General features: G+C 39.2%; 2 protein-coding genes across 2 annotated transcripts in view; one reads left to right on the top strand and one right to left on the bottom strand.

Moving 5' to 3' along the window:
* The window catches only part of LOC118782934 (integrin alpha-M-like), a 28,316-nt gene extending 28,171 nt beyond the window's left edge, over window positions 1-145 (top strand). The window contains exon 30 of the mRNA XM_036536600.1: window positions 32-145. Coding sequence (XP_036392493.1) covers window positions 32-145 — 114 coding nt within the window. The remainder of the gene's footprint in view (window positions 1-31) is intronic.
* A 3,449-nt stretch (window positions 146-3,594) lies between these two features.
* Window positions 3,595-12,476, bottom strand: LOC118782845 (transmembrane protease serine 9-like). The gene is made up of 11 exons (XM_036536483.1): window positions 12,406-12,476; window positions 12,168-12,211; window positions 11,062-11,082; window positions 9,652-9,814; window positions 9,217-9,485; window positions 7,945-8,090; window positions 7,294-7,576; window positions 5,478-5,649; window positions 4,531-4,790; window positions 4,231-4,328; window positions 3,595-4,144 (listed from the first exon to the last, which is right to left on the bottom strand). The coding sequence occupies exons 1-11, from the start codon at window positions 12,474-12,476 to the stop codon at window positions 3,809-3,811; spliced, it is 1,863 nt and encodes a 620-aa protein (XP_036392376.1). The 3' UTR covers window positions 3,595-3,808.
* Window positions 12,477-23,030: the final 10,554 nt, after the last annotated feature.

Genomic DNA, 23,030 nt, shown 5'->3' with positions numbered 1-23,030 from the left:
TTATTACTCAGCCTCTTTCTCTGTCTCCCAGGCTGGGTTTTTCAAAAGCCAGTACAAGCAGAAGATGGAGAACACAGAGGACGGGGAAGGGGAAGCAGATGCAGCTGCAGGAGAGGATGGAACTGCACCTCCGGCCTCTGAATAGGCACAATTCTGTGCCACTGCATGGCATGACAGCAGAATGCAGCCATGTAACTGCGATGAATAGTTTCCTAAATGATGCATTGCAGACATAATGTCAATGAAATGTTGCGATCTAGTACACAGTCGTGGTTAATTCTGTGGTTTGTCAGACTCTTAGTGCTATAACAAAACTTAGCAGCATTCAAATTATTACATGTATAAAGGTACATGCAAAACTGTGTCACTGACACTGATTATGTGAAGTTTTAGTTGAAGTTTTTACTATGCTTAATGGTGAGTAGCTAAAGGCACACCAATACATCATTCCATAGTCAGTTTTTTAAAAAGATATGTTTAGAGTGTCGAATAGACTTTTATAAACTTGGGATGTTTTCACACAAGACAATGACACCTACACGTTAGAATGTTGAAACTTGCATTGTATTTTGTTTGCTTTAATGCATCACATGTTAGAAGATAAAAAATAAATAAGTGCTTTAATAAGTGCTTTAATGTTGCCTCCCAAGTTGTGTAGGAGATCTGGCTAAATATGTGTGTTCTTATATGTATAACTACATATATAGGCTACATCTCATATATCTGGAAAGCATTTTCTCATGAATACATTCTGATATTGAGCCTAATGATAGCTGTTTAAGGTGTAAATCTAGGTATTGCTGCAAAATATAAAGCCAGAAATGTCCAGCCATTATGTATTACATGGTCATTTCTATATTCTGTTGCTTTGTGTGGGTGTGCCTTCAGGTTCTGAGGTTGCCCCATTTTAAATGGATTTGGTTCTCCTATGACCTTATTCTTATTTGAACAATTTGTGGGTTTATTGGCATTGGAAAAGTTATACTTGTCATGTTATAGATATATACAGTATCAGTCAAAAGTTTGGACACACCTACCCACAGAAGGGTTTTTCTTTATTTGTACTATTTTTCACATTTTAGAATAATAATAAAAACATCAAAACTATGAAATATAACACAAATGGAATTATGCAGTGACCAATAAGTGTTAAACAAGGCACAACTATCTTGTTTTTTAGATTCTTCAAAGTAGCCAATTTATTTCTTTTTTTTGAAATCATATTCATACTCAGACATCAACTTCACTTTATATTTGTATAAGAAACAAATTACAAACATTTAAGCATTCGTCTTTAAATCAACACGTCTTGCATGATTGACGACATTTTCATCAGGTGTGTCCAAACGTTTAACGGGTACTGTCTGTATGAACATGTCCACCAGATGGAAATGGGCTTGAGAATCACAGAATATCCAGTTTGGGGTAAACTACTGTACAGGAACACCTTGCACCTGTCTTCACATTAAAGTTTGCTTTTATTTTCCATTTGCACGCAGTGATTTTTTTCCTTTAAATTATAAGCAACTGAAAGTGAGGTCTGAAACTAAGCAAAATATTTGAGGATGCAACAGCTTATTGAATGTGCAGTGTTCTGTCTGGGAAATTTCTGACAGCATTCACAGTGTACATTAGTTGTAGTGAATGAATAAATGTTTTTTTTTATTGTTGAACAATTGTATATCTAGGTTACCAAGCAAGTCTGTCATGCCTATCATAAGGAATTTTGGGACAGGTTATATTGTTAAGGTGGGTGGTTTTCTAGTCACTGGTTTGCACTACAAGAAACCTTTTTAACTAGTCAATGTGTCATACGTTGCAGGATGTGATGCAGGGATTGTCAATCTAGTCTTCTTTCATATCAATCTGTGTAGCAGTGAGGAACATGCTTGCATTTTATACTAGATTCAATAAGCTTAAAAGAGAGCTAAATGCTCACATGTCATAACATATGAAGACAGCACATTTCATACACCACTCAGATTTGCCAACTGAGATGTTCCAAACAAATAGATGTACCTGTAGTTGACCTCTATTGTTTTATGTTCATGTATGTGCTGCTGAAACGCCTGTAGTTATTTTCATTTTTATTCAAAGAGTTGAAACATTTTATTCCCACAAATGTTTAGGTCAGAATGAAATTTGTTCTGATTTTGCAGCACAGCAGCAACAGCAGTAGGTCTTATCTGCAACACAAAGACTAAGAAACGTCTACGGGGTGGAGGTTGAAAATGCAGGTGAGAAAAACAGAAAGAGGACTCATACTCATAACCCTATTCATAGGAGACTGGTGGCCTTGTGTAGATCCAAAGTACAGCATGTGTTGAAATGGAGAAGGGATGCTGACGTTATCCAACAATGAGAGATATGGCAAAGAAGAGGAGAAGAGCCAGAAAGGGGACTTGAACAGACCTTGGTAGCTACTAAAATATACTACTATACTATACTATACTATACTATACTATACTATACTATACTATACTACTCTACTACTCTACTACTATACTATAATACACTCACCCTTGATCAGTGAATAAGTTGTGATAATAAATGTGACAGAAAGAAGCAGCCCTAAAGGTGGTAGTGCTCTTTACTGAAAGACTCATGATGTCAGCCATTGACTGAAAGACTACAGCAGCACTACACTTTACTACAGGCAATAGAGGGCAATAAAGCCAGCAAAGGAGTCTTCTTACTAACTTTCATTACACAAGCACTTTCATCTTTTCATATACTGTATATATATATGTATACACACCTACTAATAGGTTTTTATTTAGAATTTCAGAATAATAGTAAAGACATCAAAACTATGAAATAACACAAATGGAATTATGCAGTAATAAATGTATCAAAACTTGTATTTTGGATTTAATAGCCAAAATCTAAAATATATGTAAGCATATATATAATAAACATATAAAAGAAAAATACAAATTTACATTCTTTAAATTTTATTTTCTTCATTTGTAGAATACAGTGCTTTTCATGTTTTTGTTATCTCATACATATACACATCTTATATGCTTAAAACCTAAGCACTGCATATAGCTGTAGAGTTGCAAAACTAATCTATATATATATATATATATATATATATATATATATATATATATATATATATATATATAAATATATAAGCTTTAAAAATACCTCTTACCCATCTCTTGTATAGTCATTATGTAAATTTAAATCCTTCATTATTTCTGAAATTGTTTCACAGTGCATATATACTGTAGGTATGTGTAATATGTATTTATACTCATACAATATGTCCATAATGTAGAAATACTGTAAGTGTACCATACACATTTCTGGTATAGTGCTATTAGCTTTTCACAACAAAATGTAAAAAAAAAAAAAAATCATAGAGGTAATAACAGTGCTGCGAACTACAATGCCAATGTTCACAGACACAGTATGTTTATAGTATTTTTTTTTGCACAAAAAACATTGAGTGTCTATGTCTATGTAAGGGTAAATATCAAGTTACACTGTCAAGCACAATTGGATTGACTTGGTTGTTCCAGTTTCATATTAACAGCTAATGGATCAACACTGCCCTATTATGAGCAGATTCCTGGTTCTTATAATGCTGGGTACTAATGCTGCAATTTCATCTGATCAACCCTGACAACATTATACGTTAGCTGGGAACATTAGACTACAGTAGATTTGTGTACTTGAAATATGTTTTGTGACGGTTGAACAGTGTAAGTCTAGAAACAGGAAGATCTAAGAAGTGGTGAAAAGTGTTTCACAAGACAAAAATAGTTGCACCGCTCCCTACAAGCAGAAAAACACCCTTTTATTGCCCCCAACTTGCCAGCAGGAAGAGGGAGAGAAGGGCAGGGGAAACAGAGAACAGAAGAGAGACAGAGATGGAGTGAGGGGCTCCATTTGCAGTAGTAAAGGAGGAAGTGGTGGAGTTTAAGGTAGTGAATGTACTAGCAGGAGAGGGCAAAGTACCCACAGTATCTTTCAAAAAGCTTCCAAAGCGGGAGGTTTTGGCAAAGACCTGTATGTTAGATGCACGAGATACAGTGAGGTTGCTAAGACTGCTGTTGCTGTTGTCGACCATTATCACTCCAGCCTGGAACCAGGAAATGCCATTCTTGCACACCAAGGGGCCACCTGCATCTCCCTGGGAAAAAAAAGGGGGGGGGCGGGTTGAAGGATACCAACTGGCTGTGACTCGAGTGAACAGTGAAATAATATTAATGTAACTACCTGCTCTATCTCCACAGCTCCAGTACAGATGTTGTCAGTAGAGGAGACATTCCCACACTCTACCACAGTAGTCTGAAGTTCCTGTAGGATTTCTTCCACTGAGGAATAAAGACAGTACTTAGTTTATTATGTATGTTTTCATAAACCCCACTTATTTTTAAATTACTGTTTCTGATTAATCACCTGCAACAGAAGCTCCATCTTGTTACTTATGATTACATCACTTTTTGTTCCTTAATACATTTGTGCAATACTTCCTATCCGCATCATTTTTGGGGGTATATACACACACACACTCACCTCCACCCCGGCCTCTGCCCCACCCTGTCACCCAGCACTGGGTTCCTACACCAATGTTGCTGTTGTCCAAATCCAAACACACAGGCTGAATATAATTTGTGAATTCTGCCTTTGTGGCAAGTTGAAGCACTGCAATGTTGGTGCCCGTCAGGTTGCTCAGGGTAATGTTATACACATCCACTGTAACCTCAAAGGGGTTCGAGCCGTTCTGTTTCAGGCGACCTAGAAACACTGTCCACTCACTGGCATTAGGCTGTGTTCTGGGTGGAGGGAGAGAGAATGATGCATATTTAATGGTAAATACACAAAACAGAGTGGATACAAGCATGCTGCTATAGAAGAAAATCTTTCTTGATCCTTATCATTTTATCAGCTTTATGAACACACTAATCACACACAGTACTGTAGTAAAGCTAGCCAGCTAGCTCTCATCACAGAATTACAGTCACAGACAATGAACCACAGGATAACTCGTCATGAGGAAGATCCACTAGTTCACTATGACTGGATAAGAAATGTAACTAACAAGACAGTCATTTTATTCAGTTTCATTCAGTTTTACACATTACAAGAATAAGCACCAGTTTAATTCACTCTGTTCAATAATTAACTTATTTAAAGGCTAGGTCACTTTCTCCTCAAAAATGGTGGATTCCTGGTCTCACAAAGAAAATGCAACAGAAGCAAAGAATAGCAGACAACTCTGGGCACAGAGTTTCTAACTCAGATAGAACAGATCAAACTTGGAAAAATTTGTAGCCACTTGATCAGCAAGTCCACAATAGGGTCCCTCCTCTCCTAAAATCCGTGACCAGATTCTTGGTTGTGTGAGCATTTCATTCTAACCAGTTTTCACACCACGATTAAAACTGTTGAATGCAGCTTCCCAGGACTTGGAGGCACCCTTGCTGATATGCAGCACTTGCATCTGTCGCGCAGGCGTTTACCTAGTGAAGCATTCTGCAGCAGTCATGACAAACTCCTCACTGATGAGGGTTCCCCCGCAGACATGGGCCCCATCCTTGTGTAGGCTGACCTGCCAGGGCCACTGACCAGCCTCCGCCAGCTCACTGTTCCCACCAATGCGGGTATTGAGGGGGGCACTACCACATACCGCAGCTGCAGGAAAGGAAGGAGAGTTAATGCAGAAGACACACAATGAGGCCGCTATGCTGTCAAAAGTAGGGTTTCTCTACCACGTCACTACAGCACATTGCTATACCTTAACATATATCATGCTGCACCACAAAATATCAGGATGACTTCAAAATTGTGAATTCAAAAAATTCAAAAAGTGTTGGAAAGCAAAAACATTGCAAGAATCACTTGCCATATCAGAATGCACAAAATGCTGAAGTAAACAGCCCCAGCAAACAGCCCCAAGATATTCTGAAAATGTCCCTCTTGGCTCCCTGAACCCTAAATGTCTCAAATTAGCGTAAACTCACTGTCAGGGTTTTGGAGACAGCTTCCTGAAATGACCAGCAGACATCCTCGTGACAGCCAGTCTGTCCCGGTTGCCTGCTGCTTCTCTCAGCCCCCACCAGAGAGACTTTCTTGTGTGTGCATCATTGACTGATCGATCACATATGTTTGCAATTAGACTTTGAGTGTTTGGTGTATTTAAGCCCCACCTGCTGTATTGTTCCCTGCTCACTCGTGAGCTTTTCTGCATGTTGTGCCTTCCTGTGCCAGTGTCTTGCTTGTTCAGTAAAGACTCTTTGTGTGTTTGTAATACTCCCATGTGTTTGAATGATCTCTGCATTTGGGTCTCTCCTGCTCAACCATTACACTCTCTATGAAAGTATGTTACTATATTGTCTTTCCCTTCTTTCTCAGTCTGAATGCTCAGCAGACATAGTCCTCATTAACATGTGATATTTGCTTTGTTATAAAAATGTAGAGGTCACATCATGTTAATGAACTATGTTTATTATCCCTGTTTTTTATATACATATACACATGTAATTAACCAAACATTTCATTGTGTTTTGTAAATCCATAATATTTAGGGTGGGGGTTAGGGTAATTTTCCCTGAGTGTCCCCACAACTTATTTTTCCCACCAGGGAAAAATTAGTCAGAGCACAGCATGGCATGGCGTAGCATGGAATTATATGTCACGCAATTTGAATGGGATCTCCTGTATATGGTCTTTCTTTTGGACATGTCTCTTTCAGTCTTACTAAGGCTGCTGAGATGGCTGGAATACCATGTATGTAGATAATAGAAGGTATTTTCTGCTTCCTATAAAAACAAATATGGCACCATCTCTGCAGTTCTTTGAGCTTTTGTTTTGTGGCACCACCTTGTCTTGTTTATTTTAATCTTCCTTACGGGTTACAGTATCCAAAGCCCTCCCTTAAGAAAATTACACTACTTATATCATATATAATTATACTACTCACAAATAATTTCTACATTTTTTTTTTTTTTTTTTTTACATAGATAAAATCTCTGAGGAACTCTGGTGTCATTGAAAAGGGTTATCATTGCCTGTAAGCTAATAACATCATCATTTAATGCATGTTCAGTAATCAGCATCAACCCACTGAGCCTACCTTGAGACTTATAAATCCTGAATTCTTTATGTTTGACAGTAGCTAAGTGATGAGTGGGCATTATGTTAAGAATGAAATGCACCTGGGAAGGGAGCTCGCTTTAAATATCCCTTTCTGTCTAGATCTTGGACTAGATCTTGAAACTGGACACTGATGTACACGAGGCTCCGGCTCTCGCTGGAGTCACACACTTTGACACTCACGTGCGGCGGTCGTTGCAGGGGGCTGTGATGGTGATGGGGCTGTGGTGGGAGGCGGCAGGCCCGGGCAGGTGACGCTGCTGTCACTGTCTGTTCCACTGGAGGAGAACAGGACAAAGCCTGGCTGGTCGGTGCTTATCTGGGAACTGATCCAGCTTTGGTAACGGGACACCCTGGTGTACACCCCTGGGAGATTGGGCTGTGCACAGCCGAAACCAAAACTAACAATTCCAGACTGGACCCACACTGTGTTCTGCTTGTTCACCATCGGACCCCCAGAATCACCCTGTGCAAAAACCAGATTACCAACATCACTACAAGTTTTCATTGTGATTGCAACATTAAGTTTAAGAGCGTAAAATTGTGTACAATTCAAACTCACTTTACAGCAGCTTTGGAATACTTTCATACACTGGTTGAATCTGAGTTTTGTTGGTCAGAAAAATAATCCATTAAAGGGGCAGAGGAAGGACTAGTGCATAAATACTGAGACAGAGAAACTGATATCCCTGAAGTATGCCTAAGGCATGCTTAAGTATGCAAAGTATGCAAAGTTCTCTGTCGTTCTCAGTGTTATTGATTCTACACTAATTGAAACATGACCAAATCCTAATTTGAACAGACTGAACATAATGTGAGACTATAGAAATTTACCTGACAGGAGTCCTTTCCTCCAGCCAACACACCAGCACAGATCATGTTTTCTGTGACTCTTCCCACCCCAAGGAGGCAGTTACATTGTCTGTTACCCACAACTGGTACCTCTACTTCCTGCAGAGTCTGGGGAGAGGGGAGGGGCACTATGGGGACAGAGACATGAAAAATATTTTTAAAACAGTTTAAAACTTCACTTCAGTTGTATTGTAAGTGGCAATATTTTGGTAATCCACATGTCCAATGAGCATCTCATGTATTACATGTGCTCATGTAAAATTTAAAGGGGTGGTGGTGGGGAGGGGGGGGGTTACATATTGGATGAATAGTGGAAAATTACACATAAACAATGTGTGGATGTTGTGGAAATATGCAGGGATGATTAGACAATAGTGAGGTGATCTTTGCACAAAAACAACTAAAAAGAAACTGAAATACTGAGAGACTGAAACATTGGTTAGTAGATAATAACACTAAATATGGGCAAATAGACTCTCTTTGTTGTCAATACTGGATGTCAACTAAAAATGAAGCAGTGAATTCATACTGATAGAGGTAGAGGTTGTAATAAAGGTGAATACACTGCAGTTCCAGTAAATGTCCACCAGGGAGAGACCTGTTTAAAATGTTTGTTCCACTTCGCAGAGGAATGTAAAAATAAAGGGTAAATGCTGATGTATGAAATAATGCCACACCATCATACTACTTACAGAATAATATCAGGTCTGCACAGCACTGTTAGACATTGCTTTTTATTCATGACCCTATTTCTTTAACCCTGTATGTTATTGTAGTGTATTACACGTGCAATATATTTCAAACAAACCAGGACCATATTTCCCATAGTCTTTCATTCAATAAGCATCCTCCATACCCACCTTAACAATATCTTGTACCAATTCTTTGTGTCCAACTCAAAATGTATAAAAAACAATGATTTATATATAGGTACATAGTATGATTGCTATGGTTATGACTAATGTAAATCAATGGAGGAATCAACCTGATTCAGTAACCTGTGCTCCTCTAATGTACATTTAATTTCACAACAGTGTGTCACTGTAGCATTAATATGAAACTGGGTCAGCGGTTCTGCTGAAAGCATGACTCCTACATTTATAGCACTCTCAAATTCAAGACACTTTAAATTATTCTAAAATTTTAAGTTGTAATCTATCTTTACAATATGTAATCTTTCACAAACAGACTCCTCTATCGAAGTTAAAATTCACTTATGATCAAGAATGTATAATCAATCCATAATGTGCTCACCTCCTTCGCTAATGTCACCCCAGCCGGTGACCCAGCTCTCTGTACCATTAGAAAAGGCGCTGCTGCTGGCTGCCAGGCACACAGGCTGGATAAAGTCTGTGAAGCTGACTGGGGAGGCAAGCTTCATCAGTGCGATGTCATTTTCATTGGTGTTGCTGTCATAATTTGGATGAAGTATGATTTGACTGACTGTTCTGGACACCTCATTAGGATTACTGCCCTGCTGGTTCTCTCGACCCAAGTAAATGGTCCAGGGAGCGGTGTTTGTGCTGGGAGAGACAAAGAGGGAGGGAAAGAAATAAAATAGGAACTGTGACACTGAAATATGTAGATACAGATGTTCAGTCAGTACACAGAGTTATCAGAGGATTATGAATTACGACTCCTTAATAGATGAGCGCACCCCTATATGCCTGAATACTCATGATGACTCACCTGTCAAAACAGTGAGCCGCAGACAGTACCCACTCCTTGTTGATGAGGGAGCCCCCACACACATGGCTCCCGGTATAGTGTAGACTGGCCTGCCATGGCCAGCTCCCAACAGGAGCATTCTGACCCCCCACAATTCTGGTGTTGAGGGGGGCACTGCCACAAACTAAAAAACAAGGGGAGAGAATGAGGTGGATGTGCAGGGATTGTAGAGGGAGCACAGTAGGGCCAGATTCACTCTTAATGCGTAGGAACGTTTTTGTGTTTTATGCCTACAATGAAATTGGCGAACATTTTGTAATTCATCTATTAATTCATTTTTTCTTACCTGGAATTTGTTCCTGAACGTATTACACGTCTGATCCAGACCACTCGTACAACATATTCAAGCACACAAATATTAGCAAGACGACGTTTTTTTCCATTCCGATAAAATTGTACAAGTATCAAATTCACTTGTGAACAAAATAATCTTTCGCAGGACAACGCGATTCACATATAGGACATATAAGAGTTTCGTTGTGAAAACCTGGCTGAGGACACTGCTGTTCAACTCACAGACACCACGGAAGGTTAAATATTCCCACATACGCGTACTTGCTCGGTAACTGAGCGCACAATCGTTGCGCTAAAAGATGGATGATGTGTTTGGACAAAGCAGGCGACACAATGTTGTACACAGCAAAGAGAGGGTGCAAGATGAAGTTGGTCCGCTGCATCCTGCAAAGTATTCGTTCGCTACCAGATGAACGGCAGCGACAATAGCCTATGTCCTAATAGCTCCTAAGGGTTACGATTCAGGCTCTAGTAGAGGAGATGAACGTCAAGGTATGAATTACATGTAGCCGTGTACCTTTCATCCTTGGCTTACATCTGATAAATTTACTGCCACGTACTTTCTGTGTCGGAAACAACGTTTATTGTTAGACAATACAACAAAGTCGTGTATATGTGTGATTTACCGATGTGAAACTCCACTGCTCACACTACGACACGAAATAAATGTGTTTTTTTGTTTGTTTGTTTTCTTGCATCCACCTGCCAGAATTGCTTACGTCTCTTAATCAGAGAAAATGTTTTCCCTTTTACCCTTTCGGCAGCATCGGCAATCCTTGCGACTTTGAAGTCGGAATGTCCTTATAGACTATACATTTTCGGCGCATTTATTTAAGCCTATTTTAAACACAGATAACATGCACAGACGTCTAGCTTAAGAACAGTTGAAATTCATCATCATACGACCGAGGGTAAGGACGAAACTGGACGTTTTCGTGCGCATTTTTTTCAAAATACCATTGCTTCTGCGGAAAATATTGATAAAGGAGGGGCATTGTGTCAAGTAGAGAAAGAGTTATTAACGAAGAGGAAAGAGTAAGGTACTTTCATCTAGAAATAGCATGGTGATGAACTTACCATTCAATTGTGAATCTGACCCTGAAAAAAGAGAGAAAATAAGAATGAAATTTTAATCTAGTGATCATTAGTCCATGCGGACTGCCCCAGAGAGTACCTGGCCAGGTAACATTGATAGGTAAAGTTTCACTCATCTCTTTATTCATTACCCTGTTGGCCAAATACTTCATGATGATAGCACTGATGTCTCCAGCTGATGCCTCTGTATACCAGTGTGCATCTCATTGCAGCCTCAGGTATTAGAACTGGTAACATTCTCTTGGATGTAGTGCTAGGGTGTTTAACGTGGTACAATAACTAAGCTGCCGTAACATTGCATCGATATTAATGAGTTAGTGTTTCTAAATTATATTCACTTATTACTGTATGTTCACATCACTCGTCTTTTCTGTCTTGGCTATGTTCACAGTCTGTGGGCAATTCCAGAAACTGATGGTAGTCATTAGCTGTTATATCGTCTCCACTTGTCATCTCTGCTGCCTGACTGCAGCCTGGTAACCGTAGCATTTTAGTTTTGTTCCTTATAAGCAATGGCTTTGCCTGTCTTGCCACATGAAGACTGAATGTTTGAAACACAAGGGTGTCTATCAGTGGGAGTCCAGCAAAGAAGGACAGGGAGCAATGGCTACACTGGGCAGCAAAATAGCATTGCAGTGCAGTGTGCCAATATCCCATCCCAGTCCGTGTCTCTGATTGGAGAGCCAGATGCTTCCATCTGTGCATTCCCCTCAGTCTGCCCCTCCTGCCAACCACTCCTTCAGCTTCAGCTCTGTCAATCAGTTGCTCAAAAAACTGATTTCATCTTGGTGTATGGCCCTCTTTTATTTGTGCATTGCATTGTTCCAGGTATTCCTTTTGATGTATTGAAAATTCATTGAAACCTTAATTGTAAATTGTAGCAGACAATGCAAAAAATATATTTGAATATGACGTTGGACAAAAATATAATAAAAAAAAAGAAAATGAGTGAACTCATGGTAACATGACTTGTCTCAACAGTTAGGGCTGTGACCAATAACTGTTTACTATCCTTAACAGGTGCAAATTATTACCATTACAACACAGACGTTTAACTGTGGCAAGTCCTGTTTTGCTCATAACAAGACTTGCTGACCACATTGCTACGACTACCAGATCATGCAGATTTGCGCTGTACAACATCAGGAAAATCAGGCCCTCCTTATCTGAGTATGCTGCTGGTTTTCAACCAGCCAAAAAGGGCTCATGTTACACCTCTCTTGGTGTCACTCCACTGGCTTCCTTTAGCTGCCCACATCATGTTCAAGGCCTTGATGCTCGCGTACAGGGTGACCAACAAAACTGCACCTAAGTGCCTGAACTCACTGCTGCAACCCTATGTCCCCTCCCGACCGATACACTGTGCCACTGAACAGCGCCTTGTGGTCCCATCGCATCATGGCATTAAATCACTATCCAGGACTTTCTCCACCATTGTCCCCCGGTGGTGGAATGAACTTCTGCACCTCATCCATGCTGCTGATTCCCTCTCTGTCTTCAAGAAACATCTGAAGACACAACCTTTCCTCTCTTACCTGAGCACCTGAAACACATCCCCCCTAGTGGAACTTCTCATGACTAAAACTAAATCTCCTACTAAACTGTAACATTTTTAAAAAATTGTAATGGTTTAACACAGTCATTAGCTTTGCCTGCTAGTTTGTATCTTGCCTGGCCAACCTGTGGAACTTTGTCATGCAACGCTTCTAATATTGTTGACTCTATGGTTTTTCGCTTGTGTTGTATTGTACCTCACTTGTAACCATCTGCCAAATGAATAAATGTAACTGTAATAAATCTGAAACCAATTTAACTGGAAATTTAATAACAGAAATTTCAAGGCAAAATAAATGTAGTTTGATCCTTACATTGTAATAGTAGCAGTGATAATTAGAAAGATGTTCTGCGTCTCACTAGTGGAGTCCTATTCATATTCTCCTTGCCCCATCCTTGTACATATTATTCTCATTTTAAAATCAGTTATAAAACAGTTCTCCTTTATTTGTCACTGGGGTTGTAGGAATACCTTGTCTTAATTATCTTAAATACTTATATTTTTAATTGTGTTCTTTCATGAAAAGTTTAATATAGCTGTCCATAAAAGTTAGGCTTACCTTTGGCCAGAAGAATCACTACCATTAGCACACATACACCACTGCACAGAGCCATTGTGTTTAGGGGAGTGTGCAGTGTCTTTCTCTTTAAATAACCTTCATGTTTCCAGGATATACTCCTCCCATACCTTAATTTTAGGAGATGCCATCCTCTCATAGAGATTGTGCAAGAGTCAGAAATGGGCACCATCTCTTTCCGTTTGCCTCTTCCTCATTTTTACCTTTTGTGCCTGATCAGTCTCTGCTTTTGTTTCTATTAATCCTGTTCACTGTTGGGTTAGGGCAAAGGACAGTCACAATGACAAAATAATGAATGTCAAGACCTGTTGAGTGAGGTATGGCACTTAATGTGACATTGAGGATTTACTGTGTGTACAAGTAGGAGGGGGAGAGAGACAACAATGGGGCTGTTGGCTAAAAATTTCCATGCGGGTAAAAGTTACATAATTATTGCACACAAAGACAGAAACAAATAGTGCAAAATGAAGTGTTCCATCAAAACCAGTTTACCAGGAAGTGTACTAAAATGTTCCATGACTTACACAATTTAATTATGAAATTATTAATCATAATACTGTTGTTATTATTATTATTATTATTATTATTGTAGTAGTAGTAGTAGTAGCTGTATTAGTATTATTATTGTTGTCATTGTTGCTGTTTTTGTGGCAGAATTTTGAATGAGCTCAAAGGGGATTAATGCGATGTTTGAGCCTACAGAAAAAATGGCATTACAATAGTCTAATCTTGAGGTAATAAATGTGTAAACTAGCTTTTCCACATCTCTCATGAGCAGAAAAGGCCTAATTTTGGCAATATTTCACAGCTGAAAAAATTCCAGTTGTGAAAGATTTTTTGTGTAAGGTTGAAGAGAGGGGTCTTGGTCAATTGTAATCCCAGGGTCTTTAACAACTATCTTGGGGGTGGTTTAAGTGATTGTCAAAGTTGAGCACGGAATTTGCCATGGGAAAACAAGAGTTTTTTAGACTTAAGGCCATCATTTTGGTTTTGCTTGAATTTAGAAGCAGAAAGCTTTATAACATCCAGAGCTTGATGTCTGTAAGATATGCTTCAAGTCTAGAGATCTGGAGATCTTCACCAGCCTTCACTGAGCTATAAAAATGTGTGTCATCCGCATAAAAATGAATGTTTATATAATATTTACAGATGACACACTCTCTGGACCGAAAATGGGACAGACCTATTGGTTCAGCCCCAATAAAGTCTGTCCTCTTTTCTGTCCAGAGAGTGTGATAGTTGGCCTAAAATACGCTTGGCTTTTCAAAATTTTGGACTGATTACTTGCCGTTATCAGCACGTCATACATGTGCACAAGGTTTTCTCTTGATTTTATATGGATTAAAGTGCATTTACTCACAAAACTGTAAAGGATATGCTGTTTGAAACTGGCTTCCTTGGAGATATTTAAGCTGATGCTACAAAACTGAAAAAATGATAACAGTAATTGTTTCACACCAGCTGGAACAGAAGGAATACAGGAAGGAATTACTCTGAAAAAGATGATCAGCCTCAACAAGGAAGAAGTTGATGATGGTCGTCCATGACGTTTGTCTTTCAGGGTACTTCCTGGTTTCGCAACCTTTGACTTCAAAGGAATGATTCCCTTTTCAAACATACTAGACTGCTATGCATTTTATTATGCAACAAAAACAATAATTTCAGCAAAGGTGAATTTTTCATCCATCCCACACAAGGGGACCCTTTTATTATTAAATATATAGTTTAAAACCTAATGACAAGACTACCTTATCCATGTCCATCAAAAATGTTTAATGTAAATTCATATGCATCATTCATGTTGACACAATACTTATTATAATAAAAATACTGAGATAATACTCTGTTGCTGTAAATGCTATAGGCGGTATGACCCTGCTGTGCTATATATACAAGGCTTTTGGAATCAATATTATTTAATTTGTATGCATAATGCCAACAAGTTGATTTTGAGCATAGGTATGTGAGGCTGTATGTGTTATTTTTATTAAACTTGTGTAATTTCCCCACTCAGTTGTATGTTTTGAAAATTGTTTGAATACTTTTGAAAACAATACAAAACAAACCAAGCAGGTTCAGGCTCATGTTTTTGCTTGAAACCCTGAAATGGTTACGCTTGTCTGTCCAGTTTCTTTGGCGTCCCTCCTGTCTATTGTCTTGATCCCTGCAACTGCACAGATCAGTAGTTTGTCTGGGGAAATACCACTGGCTGTAGCAATCTTGCTTAATCACCATCATTTGATCACTTCTGTTAGGTACTACATCAGGAGGACAGTCTGATGAATGAGATGAGACTGATCATGTACAGATGAGATTTATTCCCCAGAAGCAAAAGTTACGCACGCAAACAGCGCCCGAACTAAGACTGCCTGGGCTCAGATAAGCACTCATAGAAATACCTAGGTGTGATTAGGTATTTCTGTGACGTGCCATACGTCAACAGTTGTTGATTGTGTTCAGACAGACTGGCAGCGACAGTGGGCAGTTTGAGAAGTGTCACGCTTCTGGTTACAATGGACAGATAGCTAATATTAATGCTTGTCCATCATCAAAATTAATATGAAACATTTCTAGGTTTAGTCCTCCATACACACATACTTTACATGTTAATCAGACTGCATCTCCCCTACACTTGTGCATTAATGCTTATTCCACAGATTATGTTAAAAAAATGTGACACTTACATACATAATTAAATAAAAATTGACACCTGCTCTAACATACAGATTAACGAATGAAGTGAATTAATGAATTAATGAATTAAGTCATGAATAATGTAACCATATGTGAGTTTGGTATATTTCTTCCTATGTCACCTTAGACAAGTAACAATTTTGATATGGCAATAATATCAAAGATTAACAAGTTGGCCCTGCACGGCACATACGGCACATGTGACCACTGTGTTACCCACTTGCAATGCAAGGTGGTATGAGCCAAGATGGGTGTAATGGGCAAACTGAACATGTTCAGTTTCATGTGTGTTGAGCTGCAGCACTAATTTTATTCATTTATCACAATGTGGGCATGTGGTACACCGTAATGATGAGTTGAAATTAAATACTTCTCTATTGCTTTCTCTACTTATTCCAGATGTCTAGGCCCAGTGGCCTCTCAAGGTACTAACCCCATACTAGCATGTAACAACAAAGTAGCCCTGGCACGATACTGCACTATATGGTAGCCATAATGTTTGGAGTTAGCTGCCCACAGCATGAAGGATTGTGGAGGTGTGTATATAGCATCATGACCATAGTCTTGGTCTCAGTTCAAGGAATAAAGGCAAGGAACCAGTTCAGGTACACCTGGAAAGCTCAAACACTTCCCCTTCTACCAAGAGAAAGGACTCTGTAGTAAACTAGTAAACTGAAATAAACTACTACCAAGGTGGGTGTCTTGTGTGTGATGATAATTATGGGGAAATATGTTTACTTAAAAGCTTTGCTTAATGTCCTAGGTGTTCCTCTTTCTGCAGACAAACAGAACCATATCCATGCTGTTCAATGCTGCTGATTGAGATTAAATCTCTGTTGAGGGAGTAAATTCTGAACAGCATGTCCTCTCTGTCTGATAACAAACAGTTTATAGCAAAGCACTCTTGTTGGCACATATTATTTAGATCTGGACAAGATAGCCTGATGCGTATCAGATTCTGTCTTTGCCATTGCTGAAGCTACAAATGTTGTGATTTCCTGAGTGTTGTTTACAACAGAACATATGCAGTCAGTATATGAACAGAGACAGCACTGGGACCATAGACCAACCAAAATCTACTAGGTGGGGGAGAGGAGGGAAAACTGGACCTGAATAGTAGGTCATAGTAGACCATCTGTGCTTGTCCATGTCTGTATCCATCTGTTTTGTCAATTCAATTAGATGTGCTGTTCCTTTACTAGGCCTTTTTCCTATTCTTCTCACTGTGCAGTTATTATTAGAGCTAATAGGACTTGATGTTTCAATCCCTGTGGTAAGTTGGCACTCTTGATGTTGGCAGTGGGATTGGAGTGATGAAAGAGAGGGTAGGTCCGTCATTGGGGTCATCAGGTGGGTACCCTCCTCCTTTGACACTTCGTTGATGAGCCCACAACATCTCCAGAGGGCTCAACGGTAATACCTGGCGTCCCAGGTACACCCCCCTCAGTTCCATACCTTCCTGTCTTCATCTTGCAGCCCAGTTGTTGTCTTTCCTTTCAATCCACAGCAATTGCTGCTTTTTTCTGCTGTATCTGACAAGGATTTAATTGCTTGTTGGAGGGAGCGACCCCTCACACCCATTTTCTTCAGTAGACTGGTCATAGGTCATAGCAACGAATCCCCTGCATCCTACTTCTACAGGGAAAATCTTGGTCTTCCACCCGTTCTGGGCAGCTTCAGTTGCCAGTTCAGAGTACTCTGTCTTTTTCCTCTCAAAGGCTTCTTCAACGCCATCTTCCCATGGTACTGTCAATTCCGCAACGTATGCCAACTTGGCTGTTGTGGACCACAGGACCATGTCCGGCCGGTGTTGTAGCCACAATGTCTCAGGGAAACACAAGCTTCCATTTTCCAATCCCGAGCAGCTTGCAGAATGCTTGCATCCTTTGATGTTATATGGTGCTTTGGAGGTTGGCCTGCTGGTACAAAGGGTGTAAAGTGGACATTTCCTGCTAGCGTTTGTGGGAGGGCATTTGTGGTGGTTCACCTCTGTTCCAAGATTGATGCCAGCTGTCTGAGAACAGTTGGAGGAGCAGTTCGGTGAGATCAGCCTCTCACCGAACTGCTCCTCCGAAAGATGCCGCAGGTCATTTCTTCTGTTTCTGTTTCAACAGGTGATAGCATCATGTCTCAGCTATGACTGTTTCAAGGAAACAGGTTCTCTCAACAGCCAGTCGTAACAGTCACGCCTTGATTCCCACAGTATAAACATGTTGGTTTTTCTCAATAAGAATATGTCAGTTAAATATAAGATATCAAATTTAGCCTACTACTCAATACACATAGCAACAGTCTGATGTTACCATAGCTACAGTAGCGGATGAGTTTTTTTCCTTTTATTCTCTTCAATATTTCAATTCTTCTTTTCTTTATTTGAGAAGCTTGATTTATTGCATAAATGTCACTTGCCAGAGCAAGCGGAAAAATAGTAATAGACAAATAAACAGATAGCTTACTTGTAACAAACAGGCTGTTCTCTGTGTGTTTTCTTGTCTGTTTTACCTCACTTCCACCTTTCCCATTTTGCTTTTTAAAAGTCTTTTGGTTCTTCTTCTTCTCAGTACATTGACCATAAACTGCACAAAGATAATTTTGCAAATATATGAAAGAACATAAGGCCATACAGTACCTGTCTTTGACAGCCAGGATTACATGTAGGCTATGCCAGAGACATAAGAGAGCAGGTCAAATTAATTATTGTTTGATATTTGAAGCATAAAAGAAAAGATAGCAGAATCAGTGTTTTGACATTTAGTCAGAGAGCACTGCCCCATACAAATATATAATTGAAGGTTAAATGCATGGGTGAAAGCTTTCACCTTAAACGTGCGCTTTAAAGCATGATAGATTGACATGAATGAGACAATATTATGGCATTTCCACACCTCTTACATTTACTGTGAACACATTTCACCTCACTCTGAGGCTTGGGGCACATTCTCTTTGTGCATGTACACCCACATGAGTACAGTCTGTTTTGGGCCCGATGTATGCCACGTTTCATGTTACATCATAACCACCAAGGGTTATGGCAAAGCACTGATGCTTACATAGTTCTGCACCAGATTAAAACATTTACTCATGAACATCACTGACAAGACTCAAAAAGCGAACACAGAGATTGTCTAAGAGTACATTAACAAGGTGCAAAAGAGGCAGAGGTTGGATATTGGGCAGATCAGGCCCTGTGAATCACGTAATGAAACACATTGAGCCATCATGTGTTATCCATTGTTTAAAACCAAACAGAATTAGGTGTTCCCCACAGCAATGAGCTATGGCGCACAAACCAGGAGTGACCTTAAGAAAAGGAAGGGTAAAAGGGGAGGTTAGGGAAATGGATAGAGCAGTAACCAGATATACAATGACAGAATTATCATGAACATTTCAAACAAACTGTCAGTACACTACATTCATTTTTTTCACTGTACAAGCAGTACTCTGAATTATGTGCCAAGATGAAACTTAAAAAATGGGCAGCAGCAGTACAACTATATAATCAGTTTCTTGCAAGGTATACCACAGTCCCTGTTTCACAACATTTGTATTTCCAACCATCCACAATTATGCTATTTACAATAATGCTACATTTAATTGTTTTGTTTTGCAACACAAAATCCTGATAATAGAGAGAGGAAAAAGGGGGTGAGGTTATGAACAAGAGCCCAAAGTTGATAAGTAAAAAAAAATGTCTGACTTGTTTATTTTATCCTTTTTGTGTACATTGCAGTATACAAACATTTAGATGACATTATCAAATGAATATTTGACTGAATCACCATATTTATCAGACCAGGATTGCTGGCCTGGCTCCTCTATGCAAGCTGGAGCAGAACATGGAGATTCAGCCTTGTCCGTCTTTGAACATGAGTCAGGGCTCTTCTCCTGTTGATGTTTATGGTCCTTCTTGATTACACACAGAGACAGTTATCTAGGTTTGGATTACATTTCATTGCATTCATTTTGCAGATGCTCTTATCTATAGCAACTTCCAGCACATTAGAACATAAGTATATCCATTCAAGTTGAATGAGCAAGAATGTCAGACCAGGCTAACAACACTCTCAGACCACTGAGTGTGAGCAAAACACCATTCAAGACCTACACTAAATTAACCTGTGCAACCCGACTAGACAAGGGAAGCCAAGTATATCACCATGTGTCAGTCATTATATCACAAAATCCAAAACAAGCAAAGCAAGTTATGCAAATAGCAGGTGTTAGGGGGCAGGGATTGAGGTGCAACTGAGATGCAGTCTGAAGAGGTGAGTCTTCAGTCTGTGTTGGAATATGGCCAGTGATTCCACTGTCCTGATCTCCGTGGGGAGGTCATTCCACCACTGAGAGACCAGTACAGACAGGGATCGTGTTTGAGAGAAGTGACTCCGTTGGGAGAGGACAGTCAGTTGCCCCATGGGTTTATACCATAGCAAACTAGGAGAACATAGGGTTTGAAGAGTGAAGGTAGGTGTGAGGGGGCCATTTACTTTCTCATTTACTGTCATGGTTTTGAGCTTGATGTGAGCAATAACAGGGAGTCAATGAAACAAGGTGAGGAGGGGAGTAACTTGACTACATTTAGGGAGATTGTAGACAAGTCTCGCAGCTGCATTTTGGATTAGTTGTAGGGGTTTGATGTCATAGGCAGGAAGACAAGCAAAGAGGGAGTTACAGTAGTCCAGGAGTGAGAGGACCAGGGACTAAGCTAGGAGCAGCATAGAATACATTGTGAGGTAGGGGCAAATCCTATGGATGTTGTATGAAAAGAATTTAAACACCCGACGCAAAAATATGATCTCTGGGAGATCTCTGTTTAACACAGAGATCTCCCACTGGAGCTAAGATATGGTGAAAGATTCTCTAACTCTTAACTCTAGCTTACTGAAGCTAGAATGCTAAACAGAGGTTGGCACAGTCTGACTGGGAGTGTTCCATTGCAAGCTTCCTAGACTTGAACTCTGGCTAGTTTGTTTAGCATCTTCCACGATTTTGTTCAGGAGTCAAAAGAAACAGTCACCATGTAGTGAAGTCTGGGTCCTTTGGTAAACCCTGGAAAAGGACCAGTGGTCTTCACAAAAACCTGCAAATCTTTCCAATATCCAGAAACACTCATGCGCATGTCATAATTTGTAAGATATGTATCAGATGCCAACCAATCAGCAGTTTTCACACCTCAAAGTGAGCTGTGTAAGGGAGTGTCCTACTTTTATGACCCTTTGAGAACACGTAGAATATGAAGGGAGAATTCCCCCATCTCTCTGATGTGGTGCAGAGAGAGAAATGGTGAAGCTCAAAGACATTAGAAACATTACCTTTGCTACAATACAAAATGTAAGCCCTGCAAACTGCTGTGTATCCCATACAAATCTATAACATCCCACACCCATTCTAATTAATTAATCTTAACATTACAAACATATAATTGCATTGAAAGATGTTTTATTAAATTAAGACAAACTATAGAAAATGCATACACAGCCAGTCAGATCCCAGTTCACAATCATAGACCTGAAACATGTGCACTGTATCCTCAGACTCATTATTTTACATACTATAACAACCCTAATGTATTTCCCCCTCATCAAATACATGAATTAAGTGAGCACAAGTATGCAGTCTATATTTGATTAATGCATTCGGTAGCTTTTAACAAAGGTTCGTTCTACTGAAATTCATTCATACGCCTATCAATTCACTATCCACAAACTGCACTATCCACACACTGCACATTTCTACAGTATTCCATTATGAACTGTGCTATAATGCCCCCTTTTGTCTGTTTCGTAGCACTTACACAGACTATTCTACATTATGTTTTGCTGTCATATTTTTATGACTATGAATGTGGCTGTGCATACATATTTGTATATGTGTGTTTGTATGGGTGTAAAATCTGCACTGAATAAAACCATCGAGGAAGAGTGGGGCGCTTGTTCATTTATTCACCGTGGTCAATCCCATACCATAATATGCAGGATAAAAGAAACAGAGCCTATTACACCGATTATATTAAAAGAAATATATTAATATATGTTGTAATATGTTGTAATATATGTTGTTCAGCCCAATAATACATTGCAAATACATTTAAAATGTATTAAAGCAAGGCCAATATATATTGAAATATGCCGAAATGGAAATTATTTACATGCAATTCACTAAATGAATTCATTATATTAATATTCCCCATATATATTTTTGTATGTGGTCAGCCTGGTTCTGAGTAACAGCCTTTGTGCAATGTGTCACTCCTTGACACAAATGCATTGCAGCAGAAACTGGCAAATTTTTCTGTCACAAGTCACAGTTAGACCTGTTGTAGCAAAACAGTTGGTACAGAAGGAACCACAGACATGCTGTATTGCACAAGTGGAGTAGTTTGGGGGTGGAGATGTGGTCATATGGGCTTCAATGTAATACAGATGAATACACAGTGCCTTTGAACACACAGTGTTTTTGATTTTCCAGAGAAACGAAGGCTGGTGCCACACTGGGACTATGTACTGCTAGCTCTAAATGCAGTACACATGAAATATTCAACTCATTCTTTGAAAAATGGTCCTCCATCATATTTAGTCACAAAATGATTATATGCAATCCATTTTTTTTTTGTGTAAACAATACTATTTTTCTTCATGAAAAAAAGAGCCAATACATATTCTTTAAATGTCTCTAAGTATATATAGATGTATACATTATTTTACAGACAGTATACATTGTTTTAAAAGTTTTAAATTTTGGAAATCTTTTTTAAAGAAAGTTGTGTTTTTTACAAGAGTTTTTATACAAGTACATTTATATTTTTGTTGTTCAGCACTAGAATCTTTTGTACAATTACCATGTTAGTTACTGGAAACCTTTTGTAGATATAACTGCTATTGTCCCGCATTTTACAATAAAAGAAATATATGTTCATAAGTATTTTGTGTCTTGACCATACCACACCAGGAGCAAAGCAACAATACAGTTGTTACAACTTTCTTTCCCATGAAGTCATTTATCTGAGTCACTCATCCTTCTCGTATGGGCATGCAAAAATGTCTCTGAATAGTTGAGACTATGCTGTGCTACTCCAGTCATGTTACTGCTCAGTGTGCAGATATTATACCAGCTAATGAATTACGG

The sequence above is a fragment of the Megalops cyprinoides genome, chromosome 1 (assembly GCF_013368585.1).
Source record: "Megalops cyprinoides isolate fMegCyp1 chromosome 1, fMegCyp1.pri, whole genome shotgun sequence".
Taxonomy (NCBI): domain Eukaryota; kingdom Metazoa; phylum Chordata; class Actinopteri; order Elopiformes; family Megalopidae; genus Megalops; species Megalops cyprinoides.
This window is presented reverse-complemented; position numbering and strand designations above follow the sequence as displayed.